At 36.6% G+C, this 16,334-nt stretch overlaps 2 protein-coding genes across 6 annotated transcripts in view; both read right to left on the reverse strand.

The window, feature by feature from the left end:
- Positions 1 to 249, reverse strand: part of shroom1 (shroom family member 1) — a 39,062-nt gene extending 38,813 nt beyond the window's left edge. Inside the window, exon 1 of the mRNA XM_007247027.4 lies at positions 82 to 249. The gene's annotated coding sequence lies outside the window, so the exon portion shown is untranslated. The remainder of the gene's footprint in view (positions 1 to 81) is intronic.
- A 4,740-nt stretch (positions 250 to 4,989) lies between these two features.
- Positions 4,990 to 16,334, reverse strand: part of aff4 (AF4/FMR2 family, member 4) — a 40,226-nt gene continuing 28,881 nt past the window's right edge. For all 5 annotated transcript variants that reach the window (XM_049466303.1, XM_049466301.1, XM_049466302.1 and 2 more), the window contains 8 exons: positions 16,226 to 16,314; positions 14,575 to 14,638; positions 13,809 to 13,945; positions 13,536 to 13,607; positions 12,809 to 12,902; positions 12,614 to 12,657; positions 11,322 to 11,539; positions 4,990 to 9,261 (listed from right to left, as the gene is read on the reverse strand). In XM_049466303.1, coding sequence (XP_049322260.1) covers positions 9,134 to 9,261; positions 11,322 to 11,539; positions 12,614 to 12,657; positions 12,809 to 12,902; positions 13,536 to 13,607; positions 13,809 to 13,945; positions 14,575 to 14,638; positions 16,226 to 16,314 — 846 coding nt within the window. In that variant the 3' untranslated portion in view covers positions 4,990 to 9,133. The remainder of the gene's footprint in view (positions 9,262 to 11,321; positions 11,540 to 12,613; positions 12,658 to 12,808; positions 12,903 to 13,535; positions 13,608 to 13,808; positions 13,946 to 14,574; positions 14,639 to 16,225; positions 16,315 to 16,334) is intronic.

Consider the following 16,334-nt stretch of genomic DNA (forward strand, 5'->3'; position numbering starts at 1 on the left):
CACCACCACCATCACCACCACCATCACCAGCAGCCGCACCAGCAGCAGCTTTTCCCACACAGCGCTTCCTTTATTACTCACCTGTAGCTCCACTGAGCTCCAGCTCCGCTCCGCTGCGGTGTTCCCCGCTCTCACAGGTGTCCACTCTGCGGAGAAGAAGTGAAGAACAGACCGGTTTCTGAACTCTTCTCCCCCCGCGCTGTTTCTCCCCTCAGGCACAACAACCCAAACCTCAGCACGAGCTCGAGCTGCACCTCCAGCACAGAGAGGAGGAGCTCTAGAGGTAGAACTGGAGCACGAGCCAATCAGCGAGCAGTAGGGCGGGGCTAATGGGGTTTATAATAAAGGTAAAGCAATGATTAAAGAGCGTTACACCAAACAACAATTTCACACAGATTTCGTTTTACCAATAGTGAAGTTAATTTTTAAAGGTAAAGGAAGACTCATCATGAGAAAACTTACATATTGACAGAGTGCAATCAAATATACTTAATTTATAATAAATTATGATTTTTTAACATCTTAATTTGATTAAATTATTATTATTATTATTGAATTAAAACACTTTAATTTTTAAAATGTTGCTTATTTTTAAAGTAAAAAGAAGTTAAAACAACCGCTAAGCAAAAAATAACATTAGTGCACGAACAGTCACCTTATACAGCTGTGAAAAAAATTAAGAGACCACTTTAGTTTCTGAATGAGTTCCTCTGATTTTGCTATGTATAGGTATATGTTTGAATAAAATGAACATTGTTGTTTTATTCTATAAACTACATACATTTCTCCCAAATTCCAAATAAACATATTTACAGAAAATGAGAAATGTCTGAAATAACAAAAAAGATGCAGAGCTTTCATTCCTCAAATAATAAAAAAAACAAGTTCATATACATAAAGTTTTAAGAGTTCAGAAATCAATATTTGGTGGAATAACTCTGGTTTTTAATCACAGTTTTTATGCATCTTGGCATGTTCACCTCCACCAGTCTTACACACTGCTTTTGGATAGCTTTATGCCACTCCTGGTGCAAAAATTCAAGCAGTTCAGCTTGGTTGAATGGCTTGTGATCATCCATCTCACTTTTGATTATATTCCAGAGGTTTTCAATTAGGTAAAATCAAAGAAACTCATAATTTTTATGTGGTCTCTTTCCACAGCTGTATGTGCAGACACCCTACCTCTCCAGCGACTACCGGTATTCATTTGTATTTTGATAACATATCCTCAAGGCCCATCAGGACATTGTAAATTAGGCGTAATGCCAGGCTGACATGAAACAATTTTCGCCAACAGTTTTTCGATGACTGCATCAAAAACTCTGCTCAAAGGCAAATCTGGGATCACTTGGTGCTCGGCCAGTCATTTAGTGTGAACTACTGAAAGATGGTCGCCTACCCATCGCCAACTGATCGCCAACCGCCTGATTTCCGACGCCTGGCAAATATTTGGCATGCTAGATATCAGAGTCAGCGACTAGGAGTCAAGAGCAGCGGCTAAATAAAGCCAATGGAATTACGGAGAAAGAGAGAACCACAAGTCCATAACACATTCCCTACGTTACCAGAGCCATTTATGGAGAGCCTGATCACTCTCTGCTCCCTCTGTTATAACTATATCTATAAATTAGATTACGGTAAAACTCTATAGGGAAACTGCAAGTGAGTCTTCTATGAATGGGGTGAATGGAGCTCAAAGCTAAAAATCTTTCTGAGTATTTCTTTAATTTTAGAAAGTAGACTAATGTATTTTACTAAAAAAGCGAAGAAAGCATGCCAGTATATTTCAGTTTATCTACAGAAAACAGGTTTACACTGCAACTGTAAGCTGATTGGCTGGCGAACTGATCTTGGAGATACAGGTACAGCATGTTTAAAAGGCTTATAACTGGAGTTCAAAATTATAAAAAATTATGTCCGTGCTACTGAAACATTTGTTGAGGACATAAGTACATATTTTAAAACTGTGTTGGGGACATAAGTACGTTTCAGTACAAAAACGATCAGACGTTTATAAACTCTGATTTTGCTCAAGTGCTTAATATGAACCCATTCATGTTGGACTCACTTCAAGAGCGTATTCTTCACTATAGAGATTCTCTGGCATGACATAGCTAATTCTCATGTGTTTAGTTCTGGTGTGTTCTCATGACGAAACATGTTTCTGGAGAGCAGTCAGGTGAGTCTGCGATTTCCCTCACCAAAAAATTAAGTCATGTATTGTGAAAGTTTTAACAACTAAAGGACTCTCGATTACAGCACAACCAGCCGTATAGTGTGAACAGTACAATGACTGACGACGCAAAAAGTCGTTTAGTGTGATGCTGGCGTAAGTGACTGATGAAGAAAGAGTGTGATTAAGAGAGCATTCTGATTGGCCTCTTCTTGTGCCAAGTATTTACATCCTGATTGTAGATCCATGGTAGGGAATTTTAAAAGGCAAATAGCCCTTTCTGTATTAACCATGATGAACAAATGACTGTAAGAATGACTGAACAGTTGAATTTTAAAGTAAAAACAAAAATGTTATATTTGAAAAGTACTATTATTATTTAACTACTTCCCCCTTTGTTGACCTGCATATTAACCATACTAGCTAGTAGCTCGACCATGAATCTAATTAAGCCAAATTAATAACTCTACTTTTGTATAAATTAGATTTTTTGGTAAAAATGTAACTTTGATATATAGTGTGGTACATTTTATGTTAAAAAATACTTGTGTACTCTCACGTGGTTAAAAATTGCACTTACTTGATTTCACGTTTGGCGTCATTTACAGCGGAAGGCTTAAATAACCTACCCGAGGCTCTGTAAACATATCGGCAGAACGTGACTAGAACAGAAATGTAAACTATGTCAGATGTAAGTCAGTAGGCCTCATATTTTACACTGCACTATGAAAAAAAAAAGTCACAGAAACAAATCCACCCTGATTTGGTTAATGTCCTAAGTTTGCATCTATAGAGGCACAGTGTGGACTAAAGCAACCTAATTACGTTTAAGAGCATTTGCAGCGCAGAGCAATGCAAAGGGTTTTAAGGGTTTTTCAGTAATGCTATGCAGCTGCAATGCAGGCTCTGCCAAGCAGCTTTCAATGGTATTTCCATTCTTACCTTTTTATCATAAGAAAATAGTACACCCACTCTAGGCCCATACATGACCTTATATATCTATATATAAAATACTAATGAAATCTTCTTAAGGAGAATCAGTTATAGTTACAGTAACTGTAGAGGGTAAAGCTATGTTCAATATCAATAACTTAAAAACTAATTAACTTATTATTTATCCATCCATCCATCCATCCATCCATCTGCATTACTAATCTCTCACACTCTGTATCCATCCATCCATCCATCTCAATACAAATGCATATCTATCTATCTATCTATCTATCTATCTATCTATCTATCTATACAAATGCATTACTATAGTCTCTTACACTATCTATCCTCAGCTGCGCAACTGTATTATGTTAATAACAGTAATGACATGGTAATAACAAATGCATATCTATCTATCTATCTATCTATCTATCTATCTATCTATCCAAATGCATTACTAAAGTCTCTTACAATCTATCTATCTATAACTGCACAACTGTAGTGACAATGAACAGTAATTACATTGTAACAACAATGTAGTAAAAGCAGGTTATAAAATTGCAATAACAGGGTAATATGACTATTGATTATTTATGAACCTGTCTGTTTTTTTTTATTAATCTAGTCTGTATTACATTTTTTTTATGTTTATCTTTTTCTATTTTTTACTAAACTTTATTTTTTTGCATTGCTAGCACAGGTATTTCCTTTCTAGATTTCATTATAAATCATGATTTTATATGCAAATAAAGTTGTGATTAGACATCATTAACAAAATGATGTGGCCTTTTGAATGCACATATCCACAGTATTTTGGAAAATATAAAGAGGCAAACAATATAAAAAAAAAAACAAGCAAAATGGCACTGCATAGACATGATTTTGGGCACAGTTGTACAAACAGGCACAAACAGGGTTTATCTCAGAGCTCCACTGTTTGGAAGCTGCAGTAAAATGGCCTTTGACCTGCTGCAGATTTCCTCACTCTCGGTATGAGCAGAAAGCCTGAACCCTCAGCCAGAGTGAGCAAGGAGGATTATAGAAGGCCACAAGTTCACACAAATAACAGATAGCTAAGCCCTGGAGGAATCTGGATTTGTGTGTTAACAGCAACCAGTGTTTGTTGACAATACCAACACTAACGTGTAAATGTAGGTACAATATGTTTGTTTTTAAGTTTTAGATCATTCTTGCATTTTTTATTTTTATGTACAATGCTTTTAACCACAGATATCATCTTAAAATTAGCTGATTTTCAGGCCCAAAAATTCTTACAAACAAATTGAGGATCAAGAGAGACACTGCACTACAATATGATTTACGTGAGGCACAGGGGGAGGATTTCGGATTTCTAATGACCAGAGTTACTAATGGATGCTACATAGATGCTACACTATGGCATGATTATTGCTATGATTTCCCAGTGGTGGTTGCTGTGGGACCCAATGTTGTTAGTGCAGGTCCATCTAAAAAAAAAAATAATATCATTGAAAAGTTACTTTATTTCAGTAATTCAGTTCAAAGTGTTAAACTAATATATTATATAGATGTGTTACACACAGAGTGATCCATTTTAAGCATTTATTTATTTTATTGTTAATGATTATGGCTTACAGCCAATGAAAAGCCAAAAATCAGTGTATCAGAAAATTAGAATATTATATTAGACCAATTGGTACTTTTGGCAGTGTGGGCAGTTTGCCAAGTCCTGCTGGAAAATGAAATCTGCATCTCCATAAATGTTACTTAAATATATTTGTGATGTAATTATTCACAATTTTTGTGTTGGAAATGTCCCGCATGTGAGTAGAATATAAAAGTATGATGTCACTACTAAAAGTATAGACATTTCTGATTCTATAACAAAAAACAAAAACAAGAAACTTGATCATATATTTTATTCTCAATACAGCAAAATACAAAGAATATTCGCAACAGACTCGGAAAACCCATTAGTATCCAGTAATACTCACTTCACAAAAAAAAAAAAAAGTTTTTAAATTACAAGTGAAGATAATCAAGGCTCATGGGAGTACCATTATCTCAGAAATCATATTGCATCCATAATATATATGTAAAATTTCTCTCGTCAATCTCTTTGTAATACTTTAAAACTAAATTGATTTGGACTATACTGAACCGACCTTTTTCGCCAAGATAATCTAATCTGCCCTCTCGCGGATCACGAAATGAGTACGACATATACACATCGAGACCAGATCAACATATAGAACACCTCGGCAACAGCTCAGAGGAGAACACAGGCTACAGTGGTCCTACAGCGGGACCTCCTCACGACCAACTGCCAACATCATCTCATTTTAACAGGATTCGAAAACAGAGATCAACTGAATGACGACTCCATCATATAGTACACAAAACATACTAATCATTTCTACGGATTTCCATGAGAAAAAACACGCAGCGACATGATCAAAGCTGTAGAAAAGAACAGGACAGTAACGGATGTGGCAGAAAACGAAGCAACGAGAAAACGTAAACAAAAAGAAACCCCACACAGAGCGCCGTACGTACAGTGTCGAGTCCAAAGTGTCAACCAAAGAGGAAGAAATAAAAATTTCAGTAATGAAAAATGCGTATAATATTCACATTCTATTTACAACTTAATACAAATGTTAAACGGCCATAAAAATTTACCCTAAAAGACATTATGTACATTTGTACAGTGTAGTATTTAAATAGAAACATGCAAGTGTTTTGCTCTTTTATTGTATAGAGGATGTCAGAAAAGAGTTGTCTTACCCTGGTTTATAATCGTAATAATAAGAGAATTATTCATCTAAAAGCAGTCCTATTAAAAATAGCTTAAAAAAAAACCCTAAAACAACCCAGCTAGAAATAAAAACATGCCAAATAAACATGGCGTGAACATTTTTTTGTGATGTATCAAATTCAACTGTAGTTATTTTTCACCCTGGAACCTCTACTTAATAGGAAAAGAAAAAATAAAATATATGAAAGTAGTGCATAAGTTAATTTGATACGCAAGTCACAAAAATCAGTGGGCTCTTAGTAATGGTCTTGAATCGCAATGCAAATACATACTAAACAAGTATAATATATAAAAAGACAATTTATCCAAGTTCATTGCTCCAGATGTACCTTAACAGTAAAACGGTGCTATCGATCTGCCTGATCCAGACATTTATTAATCTCGGTAATTTCACTACTAAACCAAGCAGTGAAAATTGTCTTGATCATGGATTGTGGATCTTGAACAGACAGAAAACGCTGTGCGCCTGCATATATTATTCAACAGTCTGTGGAGGTAAACCTTAAATACACTGACATACCAGTCATGGGAGAGCAAAATGTAAATGAGTAAAGAAATATCTTAAGGGAAAACTTGGGAAGCCACTCCTGTAGGACTTGAAACTTTGGCAAGGCAGCCAAGTGCATGTGAAGCCTGATGGATGAGCCATTCCATTTTCTTAAGATTTGTGGGAACTGAACATAATTTGATCTACAGGGAACATGTAACAGAAGGCATTATCGGTAATTACCACCCACAGTGGACTGCACAGTGGCAATTGCCGGTGGCGCCTTCTGTTACATGTTCCCTGTAGATCAAATTATGTTCAGTTCCCACAAATCTTAAGAAAATGGAATGGCCCATCCATTCCATTCCATTGTCTAGAATTGTTATTGTGAACAGACAAGTGACTTTATCTCCCATTGCGCTTGTCCCCAACATTTTGTGATATACAGTACTGTTGTTACAAATTAATGATTAGTCGACAATGAAATCTGTAGTTGACAAATTTAAATAATCAACATTGGTGATTATATTGACTAATCGTTGCAGCCTTACATATGATAATGCAAGAGACCCCACATGCATATCTCTTAGGTCAGTGCAGTGTCCTTTAGCTCCCATAGGACACAATACTAATATTTCTTTTCCCATGACTTGTTACATGTCAGTGTATTCTTGGCCAGAATTGTCTTTTTATAAAACATACATAGGAAGAATCCTTACATTAATCTAACCAAACCCAAAGTTTAAAGTCAATGTGCAATACTTGAAATACGAATATGAAAACTAAACCTGAAACAGCACTGAATTACTGATGCTGAACTTACGGCCCATGTTTGTTATGAGGACTGTGAAAGGAAAAGGGAAAGAGGAAAAACTAAAAATTCTGCATAGACAGATTTCTTCCTCGACTCTGAATCTCTGAACGAGTGCAAGAAGAAATAACAGTTTGTCCCTACAGAAAAAACAGGGAGCCAATGAAATAAAAAGTTTCTAGTGCAAGAAATGGTAGATTTCCAGCATTTAATACCCACTGCGGACTGAACCCAAAAAACTTCAATCTTAAAGAGACATTAAATCCACTTCTTTTCTTATTACTGTACCATCACAAGTGGTTTACTCTACTGAACTTTCAGCCCAGGACGGCCAACATACTGCAAACACTTCAGAAAAATGAGAAGACGGCTATGGAACAATACGATCGTAAAACTGCTTGTATTTCTGGACAGGCTCCCATTAGTTCCAACAACTTCAACCTGAAATATACTGCGTTTTTGTATACGTATATAAACTGTAAATTTCAACAGTATGTATCAAATATATTCCTTAGATGACTTCTTTCCTTTAAATGATTTGTAGTACACAAATGACTATGAAGCTATAAAGGGAACCTCAAGACTTGACTTTTAAATATTTAAATATGACATTTCATATACAATAGAAATACATCTCATCTCATATTACAACCCTGTATTCAAATAAACAAACAAACAAAAAATACTAGCAAACTGCAAGTGAAAATGCAATTTTGAACAAAGCTAATTTTCTCTATCTAAATAAAATATATTTATATTTATAGATATATATTTTGGGCCAGGTACTTGAGTGAATAAAATACTCCTGTGCTTAGGGGGGGGGGGGAACTAAATGGAGAGTTAGCTAAGAGTCCCCTAAAATTCTAAAAGCCTTGGCCAGCATGAACAAGTTACAATGAACAATATATTGTGTTAGAACTCTGAAAGATTAATTAATGACCAGCAATGTACAGACAACTAGGAGCAAAGTGAAAAATATAAATTAAATAAAAAAAAAAGATATGATATGATGTTTAGTGTCCTTTTGGTCAACAAGGCGATGCAAAATATAAAAACCTGCTGACACGTTCCACATCATCGGACTTGCAGACCATTAAGGACCATGGCCACGTCGAACAGGGATGACTAGTTGGCTTGGCGCCCTCGAAGACAACAGATACTCTTTGTGCATGCAACGATATCTCTCTATGATGCAGCGTAGCTTCCATGTGCTCTGCACACCAAATGGAATGCGTTCTCGGATTACGGTTAACGTCCATTAGCTTTCCACAGCACAGACCCCTCCCTCTACTGACGCAACTTTGCTTCAGGATCCACTCCTGTGGATAAACACAGCACAGTATCTCCTAGCTTCCTGTATATCATATACAAGGCACAAAAAAGATAAAAGGATAAACCCTTCGTTTTAAAGCACCTTTGGTTAAAGGGAGGTACTTTGGTTAAAACAAAACAAAAACTAAAAAACAAACAAAAAAAAGCCATAAAAAGTCCATAGTATTGTTCATGGTTGTTCACAGCTGTAAGAGATAAAAAAAATAAATAAAAAAAAAACTAAGCAGAGGAAAAAAAAAAAAAAAAAAAAAAAAAAAAAAAAAAGAGGCCAAGGTAAGAAAACTGAAAAAATGGCTTTTCCTTTTTTGGCCCAAAAAGACCCAATAATGTGGACAGGACAATCGCAGCCTAAGAATGCTCAGTTGATTAATGTGCACTTGGTTGCCTCCCTCCTCATGAATATTTATAAGGGGTCAAGGAGAGTGTGGTGGGGAGCTCCTAATAGCTGTGTTATTTTTTTTTTGTTTTGTTTAGTTTTTTGGCAAGCTGGTGTAAGAAAATGGACACAGTGTCACAGATATGTCTGAGGCAGATCAAGTCTGAGAGTGTTGAGTGGAAGTGTAGAGGAGCGCGGATGCAGGGGAGGCGGGGGACGCGAGGCTTTTATGACGTGAGCTTGGCGTCGAGTCGTAGCCAGTGGAGGCCCTGCCGAGTGAAACGCACCAGTTCAGTCATTGTGCTGGTGTTAAAGAGCAGCGGGCCCATCACCTTGTCCAGCTCAGCGAAGAACTCTAATAGAGAGGAAGAGGGAAAAAAAATAAAAATCAGAAAATGTTTCGATTTTTTTTTGGTGCAAGGACAATGGCAGTTTGTCAGTTACGTCAGCATCAAGCTAATAAAGTGCACACCATGTGGACCAAGCCAGAAAACCTAAACCATCTGAAGAAGCAAATGCATTTTGTAAAAAAGCAAAACACACCAAAGTTCAAACATACAAATTTGAAGTAACGTATATTAACTGAAATATCCAGATCTGTTTACCTTGTCTATTTTAATTCAAAGTAATTAATCTGGCATGTTGTAACTCTTATTAATGAGGGTGACTAATGGAAAGTGGATAAGAGTAAAACGAGTAAAAGTTCACTTTGTTGGTGTGTAATATGTGTACAGTTTCATCATCAACCAGTATATCAGGTGCACCTGCTAAACTGGTTCATTCACTAACAGGCAGAAATGACAAGTCTGAATTTCCTTTATGCCTTAAAGGAGAACTCTGTTGTAAAATGGAATTTGGGTGTATTAAAACGTGATAAAAATACTTACCTTCGTTGAATAGCCCACCTCTGTTTTCTTCTGCTTCTTTCTGAGATCCAGTATTTTATGCACTTTGTCCAAACAGGCTTTTAAAATGGATGATACAGGGCATGCCTTGCCCCAGCAGATAAATCGCTTTTGCCACCATTATTTAGGCTCAAAGTTGCTCCACACTTCACTGGTAGAATTAGGAGAGCTTTGACATTTAAAACAAGGCATTATTAACTTTAAAACTGCACAAGAAGTTTATTAAAAGCCACTGTTTTCATCCCGTAGCGTAGGTAAATCTCCGGGTGCCACCATCTTAAATTTAGGGTCACAATAAGTCAACAGTCAAGCACGAATTAATAGGTAGGATAGTTGAGCAGATTGCAAAATTAATTTCTTGGAAATGCATTAATTCCAGCTGAGGCTGAAAATATCTGGTTACTATCGATATTAAAATTCTAAGAACAAACAACAAATTACATAAACATTACATAAACATGCTCAATGGTTGACTTATTGTGACTGAAATTTAAGATGGCGGTGGCCGGAGATTTACCCAAGCTATGGGATGTAAACAGTGGCTTTTAATAAACTTCTTGTGCAGTTTTCTAGTTATTAATGCCTCGTTTTAAATCTCAGGGTTCTCTGGATTCTACCAATGAAGTGTGGAGCAATTTTGAGCCTAAATAACATTGTAATAAATGTATCTACAGGAACAAGGCATGCCCTGTAACATCTATTGTAAAAGCCTATTTGCCTATAAAGTGCACAAAATACTGGATCTCAAAATAACTGCGGGAGAACGGAGGTGGGCTATTCAACAAAGGTAAGTACTTTTTAAATCATGCTTTAATACAATGAAAGTCGATTTACACCAGAGTTCTCCTTTAAGGCCAATTTATACTTCTGTGTCGAATATACAGCAAAGTCTAAGTGTACCCTTATGTGTATCTGCGCTCCCTACTTTATAGCCTGACATGCACCTCCATAGAATACAACCATGCGTTGCAGGGACGTAAACCACAGCAGCTCTGATTTGTCAGCTGAGCATTGTATTCAGTGAATAAACCCGTTTTGTCAGTTGTTGGGTGAGAACAAAATAAAAAAACATTTTTTAAATTGAGATTTGCTACTATATTGTAGGAATAGAGTTTTTTTTTTTTTACAATATCTCCCAGCCCTATGTATAACCCTGTCTTTAAATGTGACAATTATTTTTTTTTCGTTTTTCAGAGATGTGTGGACAAGCTTGATTTAGGTTCATTTTATGTGGTCCTAGATCAGATGCACATCCAATTTGAGGGCATGTGACAAGAATGTGAACGATCAGATACGTTAAGATCTCATATGTTTTTGCCTGCGATTTATTTAGTGATTATAATAGTTTTTTCCTAAATTTAGTAATAGTAATTTGACCTTTAGTTTTGAGCATATTTGTCACCCATATGCAGATCTTGTGTAACTGGGACATCAAGTTTACATTCAAAAGGAGGTGCTTTGGGTCAGTCATAGTCAGGGTCATTTTTATTATATAGATCATTTGTCCCACCTCTCTGCTCTTTGGCCAGTTGCTCAGCCTGGTCCCATACTTCAGTGGCGAAGAGGAAATTGGAGGTGACCTGCACATAGCTGGCAGCCATCTGGTGGATGCGCTGAGGGATGGTAACTGAGGAGCTGCTGCTCTGGCTGGAGCTGCTGGAGGAATAGCTGCCAGCGCTGCCAGGAGACAACTTCGGGGACACTGGGGATGGCATACCGGCGGCTTTACTGCAGGAGGAGGCAGAGGAAGTATGTTAAAGGTTATGGTCCATTTGTATGTCAGTATAGTATAACAGCAATGCCTTACACTTTATGAATCAACTTCAAGTCTCTGTAGCTCACTAAACAAAAAATGCAAAACCTAAATGTATAACATAAAAAAAATTAAAGATAAAATATCACTGTAGTTTGGACGCCCAAACAAAGCATTTGCAGAGGCTTTCTGCTATTACTGTTTTCAACATATCAGCCAACTCTCATACGACTGCCAAAATATTTGCAGGAAAGTTTAGCTGAGTCAACAGTGGCGGTGCACCATTTCCCTGTGCAACGCTGCTTTCACAAGTCTCATCTGCTCGAAAGAGTCATAATAAGAAAACATTATCTGCAACCTCATCACAAAACTCAGCGTTTAAAGTCTGCTACAGAACATCTAGAGAATTAAGAAGAGTTTCAGAATTATTTTTTTTTCCATTACAAAAAGTGACACGAATGTCTTCTGATACATCGAGTCAAAACAGAATGACCCGAAAAAAAATGTAATCAAAATAAATGAAAGACATGTTGCTGACTATATAGTGTTTGCAAGATAATTTATATATAATTTTTAAAGATTTAGGTTTATACACTCCTAAATCTATAGGGTGTTAAAACGTATTTTACAAGCATATTGTAGGTGTCAGTGCTAAAAAGAAATACTGGCCCAATACATGCCTAATCTTTTATCATTATTTCAGATTAATTAAAATATTTTAATAAAATCCCTGAATTAAGCACAGGACAGTATTTGAATAGCAGTATTTAAGAAGCTGCCACTAATAATGAATGCATCTATATGTGCCAGGATATAGTGAAGAATATTGTTTGTCTTAAACTGGAGAGCATGAGTATCTAATATCTAATACTCAAAGAAAAAGAAAATAGCATTGATTAAACTTTATTCATTCAGTCATAAACCTACAAAACACAACATAACTGTGCTTCTAGGAATTATAGAAATTCCATCTGATCTTTGAAAGGGATGAGAGGAAAAAAACAAGAGGGGAAAAAAAAAAAAAACAAAAAAAAAAAAAAAACACTTACTTTCCCATTCCAGGAGAGGGAGCTTGAGTATTACTCAATGAATTCTGAAACACACAAAAAAAACACACAATTACAATCACAAAACCCTTCCTCATATTAAACTGTACATACACTGTTAAAAGAACTGTGTTGGGTTCAATCTTAGTAATATTATATAAAACTAGGATAAATCCTGTGTATACAATTTAAACCTACCTTTAAATGTTCAGTGAGTGTCTTGGAATACTTCAGTGCACTTTCCTTCCTCAGCTTGAAGAGTCTCAAGTAGAGGAGAGACTGACACCTCAGACTGTGTGAATAGAGTTCAGTAAATTAATCTACAACTGACAAAATGACAAACACATAATATCAAAGTAGGTTTTTCTTTTTACACTGACTTTCACTTAAGGTGTTTTGAAACAATGTTTTCAAAAGAATAATAAATCAAAAGAAGAGTTCCACAATTAACTTGAATAAATACATTCTTACATACGTAACATACACTAAGGTAGGCTACAGGACAATAATTCTCAACTCTAAATGGTGAAAAAGCTAGCACTTAGTGCGGTTAGCGGCTAATGCTAATGCTGCTCTAGCCTCAGTGCAGGAGAACTAAACAGAAACTCTTTTATAATGCTGTACTTCAGCAGAGTGGCTTTAAAGCTTCTTACAACCTGAATAGTAGAATTCATATTATAAGGCACACTGATGATTTTTGGAGCAATTAAAGGATTTTAAGATATAAAAAGGTGCAAAAAAAAATGCAGTATACTCTTTTTACTTTTTGTAAACAATAAAGTGTCTCCTAAATCTCTGCTCAGCAGGGGCAGCGTGTGAGTCAACGTGACTCAATGACATAATAAATCTGCACAGGAAAACCCAACAGAGGCTGAATACAGAGACTAACAATCATGTAGAATCCATTCCGCAACTGTCCACCTACCATAGTACGGCTACCCGTTTGTCTGCTGAGGTAGCGTCTGGTGCCATATAGCTCTTTAATTTCATAGTGTACCTACAACAAAGCACACACAGACACGTGAGAACACACATGACATTCTGGCTTCTCTTAGAGAAGATTAACATTCCTATGTGTCACATGGAATCAAGAGGGCACCTAGAGGCTGTAGATGAAAGCACAGCCAAAATGTACAAATTATATACACACACACTGTAATGCAGCTCACATGTTTGGTGCTTCATTAAAAACGCTTACTTGATGAGTTCCACGGTTTCAGCATACATAGGGAAAGGGGATTTGGCCTCCTGGGCACTTTTCTCCAAGGCATTCCCACATTCAATAAAGGAGACCACAGCATCCAGATAATTCACAGCCTTCTCAAACCTGTCCATCTATGAGATATCAAAGGAAGACAAAGAAAATAATACATTAAACATTACATGTTAGTTGATATCAGGCCACCTTCATTTTACTGTTGCAATTAGGGCTGCAACTAATGATTATTTTGGTAGTCGACTAATCTGATGATTATTTTTATGATTAGTCAGGGATTATTTCTGCCATGCAAAAACAGCTGAACATGAGATTTAAAAGGCATTTAAATGTCTAATTGTTGTTTAAACGTGGAAAGTACTGATATGTAGTGAGTAAATCTGTAATCTGTGTGAGTGAGCCATTTACCCATCACCCATTGCGCTTCTGTCCCCAGCACTTCTGTAATATGCTACTATTACAAATTTACGATTAATCGACAATGAAATCTGTAGTTAACAAATTTAAATAACTGACATTGTCGATTATACTGACCAATTGTTGCAGCACTAGTTGCAATTGTGCACAGAAATGAAAGCTATTTTCAAAACTCTGTTTTTGCTTCTTTATTGCACACAATAAATTTGCTCTAAGGGAAGAACACGTCTCAGTTCAGCTCCATATTCAAGCTGAATACGGGCCACAGAAATGTCATGTCATTGTGAGCAGCACCCAATAGTATATGTGTAAAAGACAAACATGTCCTTACCAGAGCATCTGCATTGTGCTTCAGCTTCTTGGCCTCTTGGAGGTAATGGTCAGCAGAATGAACCCTGAAAATGTCAGAAGCATGAGAGACCTTAAATTGCCCATCTAATTATGAAGAATATGAGATGAGTGAAGGTTTAGGTACAGATTATTAGATTTAATTTTACACATTTTGTAAACCAGAGGAAATATTTTGACTTACTGGATGATGCAATTAGTGCAATTAGTATCTATTCTATAGACCTTTCTAAAGGTCTTTTACTGTTAACAGCAGTCATAATATGGTAAAGACACAAAAGTAACCTGTATCCACAACATAAGACACAACCTCGTTCTGGACCTTAATGCCAAATTGCAACTAAACTATATGTGCTAATATATATCACTGAGAAGTGGAACAATGTTCTGTGGAACGCTGGTGCTCTATTCAATACTCCTGGGATAAGCTGGGGAGCTGGGGATGATGTAAAATACATTCTTGGCACTAAATGTAACCAAACTCGTATTGCAATGCTTTACAATTTAACAGAAGGCTTTGTTAAGACAGTAGAGACAGTTACCGTATTTTTCGCACTATAAGGTGCACTATAAATGAACGTCTATTTTCTGGACTATTTTCATACATAAGGCACACTGGACTACAAGGGATGTCATGTTTCCCTTCTAATCAGCAGGTCTCGCCACTTTCTGGGTGGTGGTGAGGGTAACTAAGTTAAGTGAAGCTTAGCTAAGTAAACAAAACTGTGTAAAAAAAAAAAAACTGAGAAACTGCTTATGAAAAAAAATCTTTTTTTTGTTTATTTATATGAGGCTTAGATTTCCACTAGGGCAGCATTAGCGACTAACCACGCTAGCCGTGGAGAGCGTTATTATGAGTTTTCCGGTAAGCCAGGTAGAAATTAGCTAGCGATTTGTGCCACGTAGCTCATTTTAACACAGTAAACGCACAGACCACAGTTCGATAATACTTGCCTCTGAATGGCAAAATAGCTAGTGCTTAGCATGGTTAACGGCTAATGCTAATGCTGCTCCTGCAGTGGTAGCCGGTATTAGCAGCAGGACACAGGCTGATAATACTCAACTCTGAACTGAGAAAGAGATAGCGCTTAACTAAGTTAGTGGCTAATGCTAATACTGCTCCAGTCTTGGTACTGGAGAACTAAACTGAAACTCCTGTATAACTCTGTACTTCAGCAGAATGGCTTTACTGCTCCTTACAACCTGACTGGTAAAATTCATCAAGGTGCAACGGACTATAAGGCGCACTGACGATTTTTGGGGAAATAAAAGGATTTTAAGCGCACCTTGTAGTGTGGAAAATACGATACTCCAAAAAAAGCAAAATTACCTCTCTCTTAATCCCCTTGATTTTGGAAGAAACAATGACTAAGCAGGTGTCCAAATTCTTTTATCCAAACTGTGTGTTTACTCATTTTTCCCTTTCCTATTAAGTTCCATTACAAAAGCTAAACTTAGTTGAGTGAAGGTTGGAACATCAAATTCCAGCTGATGCTGGAGTATTGTCCCAAAACAATTCATCATGGTTTCAGTCACACAGTACTGTTCTTAAACACAGGGACTTTCAGGTAAAATGTACATTCAGCAACATTTCCAGCATTGATTTATGCAACAGTAATGGATGATTATTTTACCTGTCCTCGAAGAGCAGTTTTGATCTCTTTGAACTGTCTGGAGAGAGAGGAGGTACAGCAAGCTGATTCTCTGTCTTTGAGCTCTTCTCCTGAAAGGAAAATGAGAAAA

This window comes from Astyanax mexicanus, chromosome 17, assembly GCF_023375975.1.
Source record: "Astyanax mexicanus isolate ESR-SI-001 chromosome 17, AstMex3_surface, whole genome shotgun sequence".
NCBI classification, from domain to species: Eukaryota; Metazoa; Chordata; class Actinopteri; order Characiformes; family Acestrorhamphidae; genus Astyanax; species Astyanax mexicanus.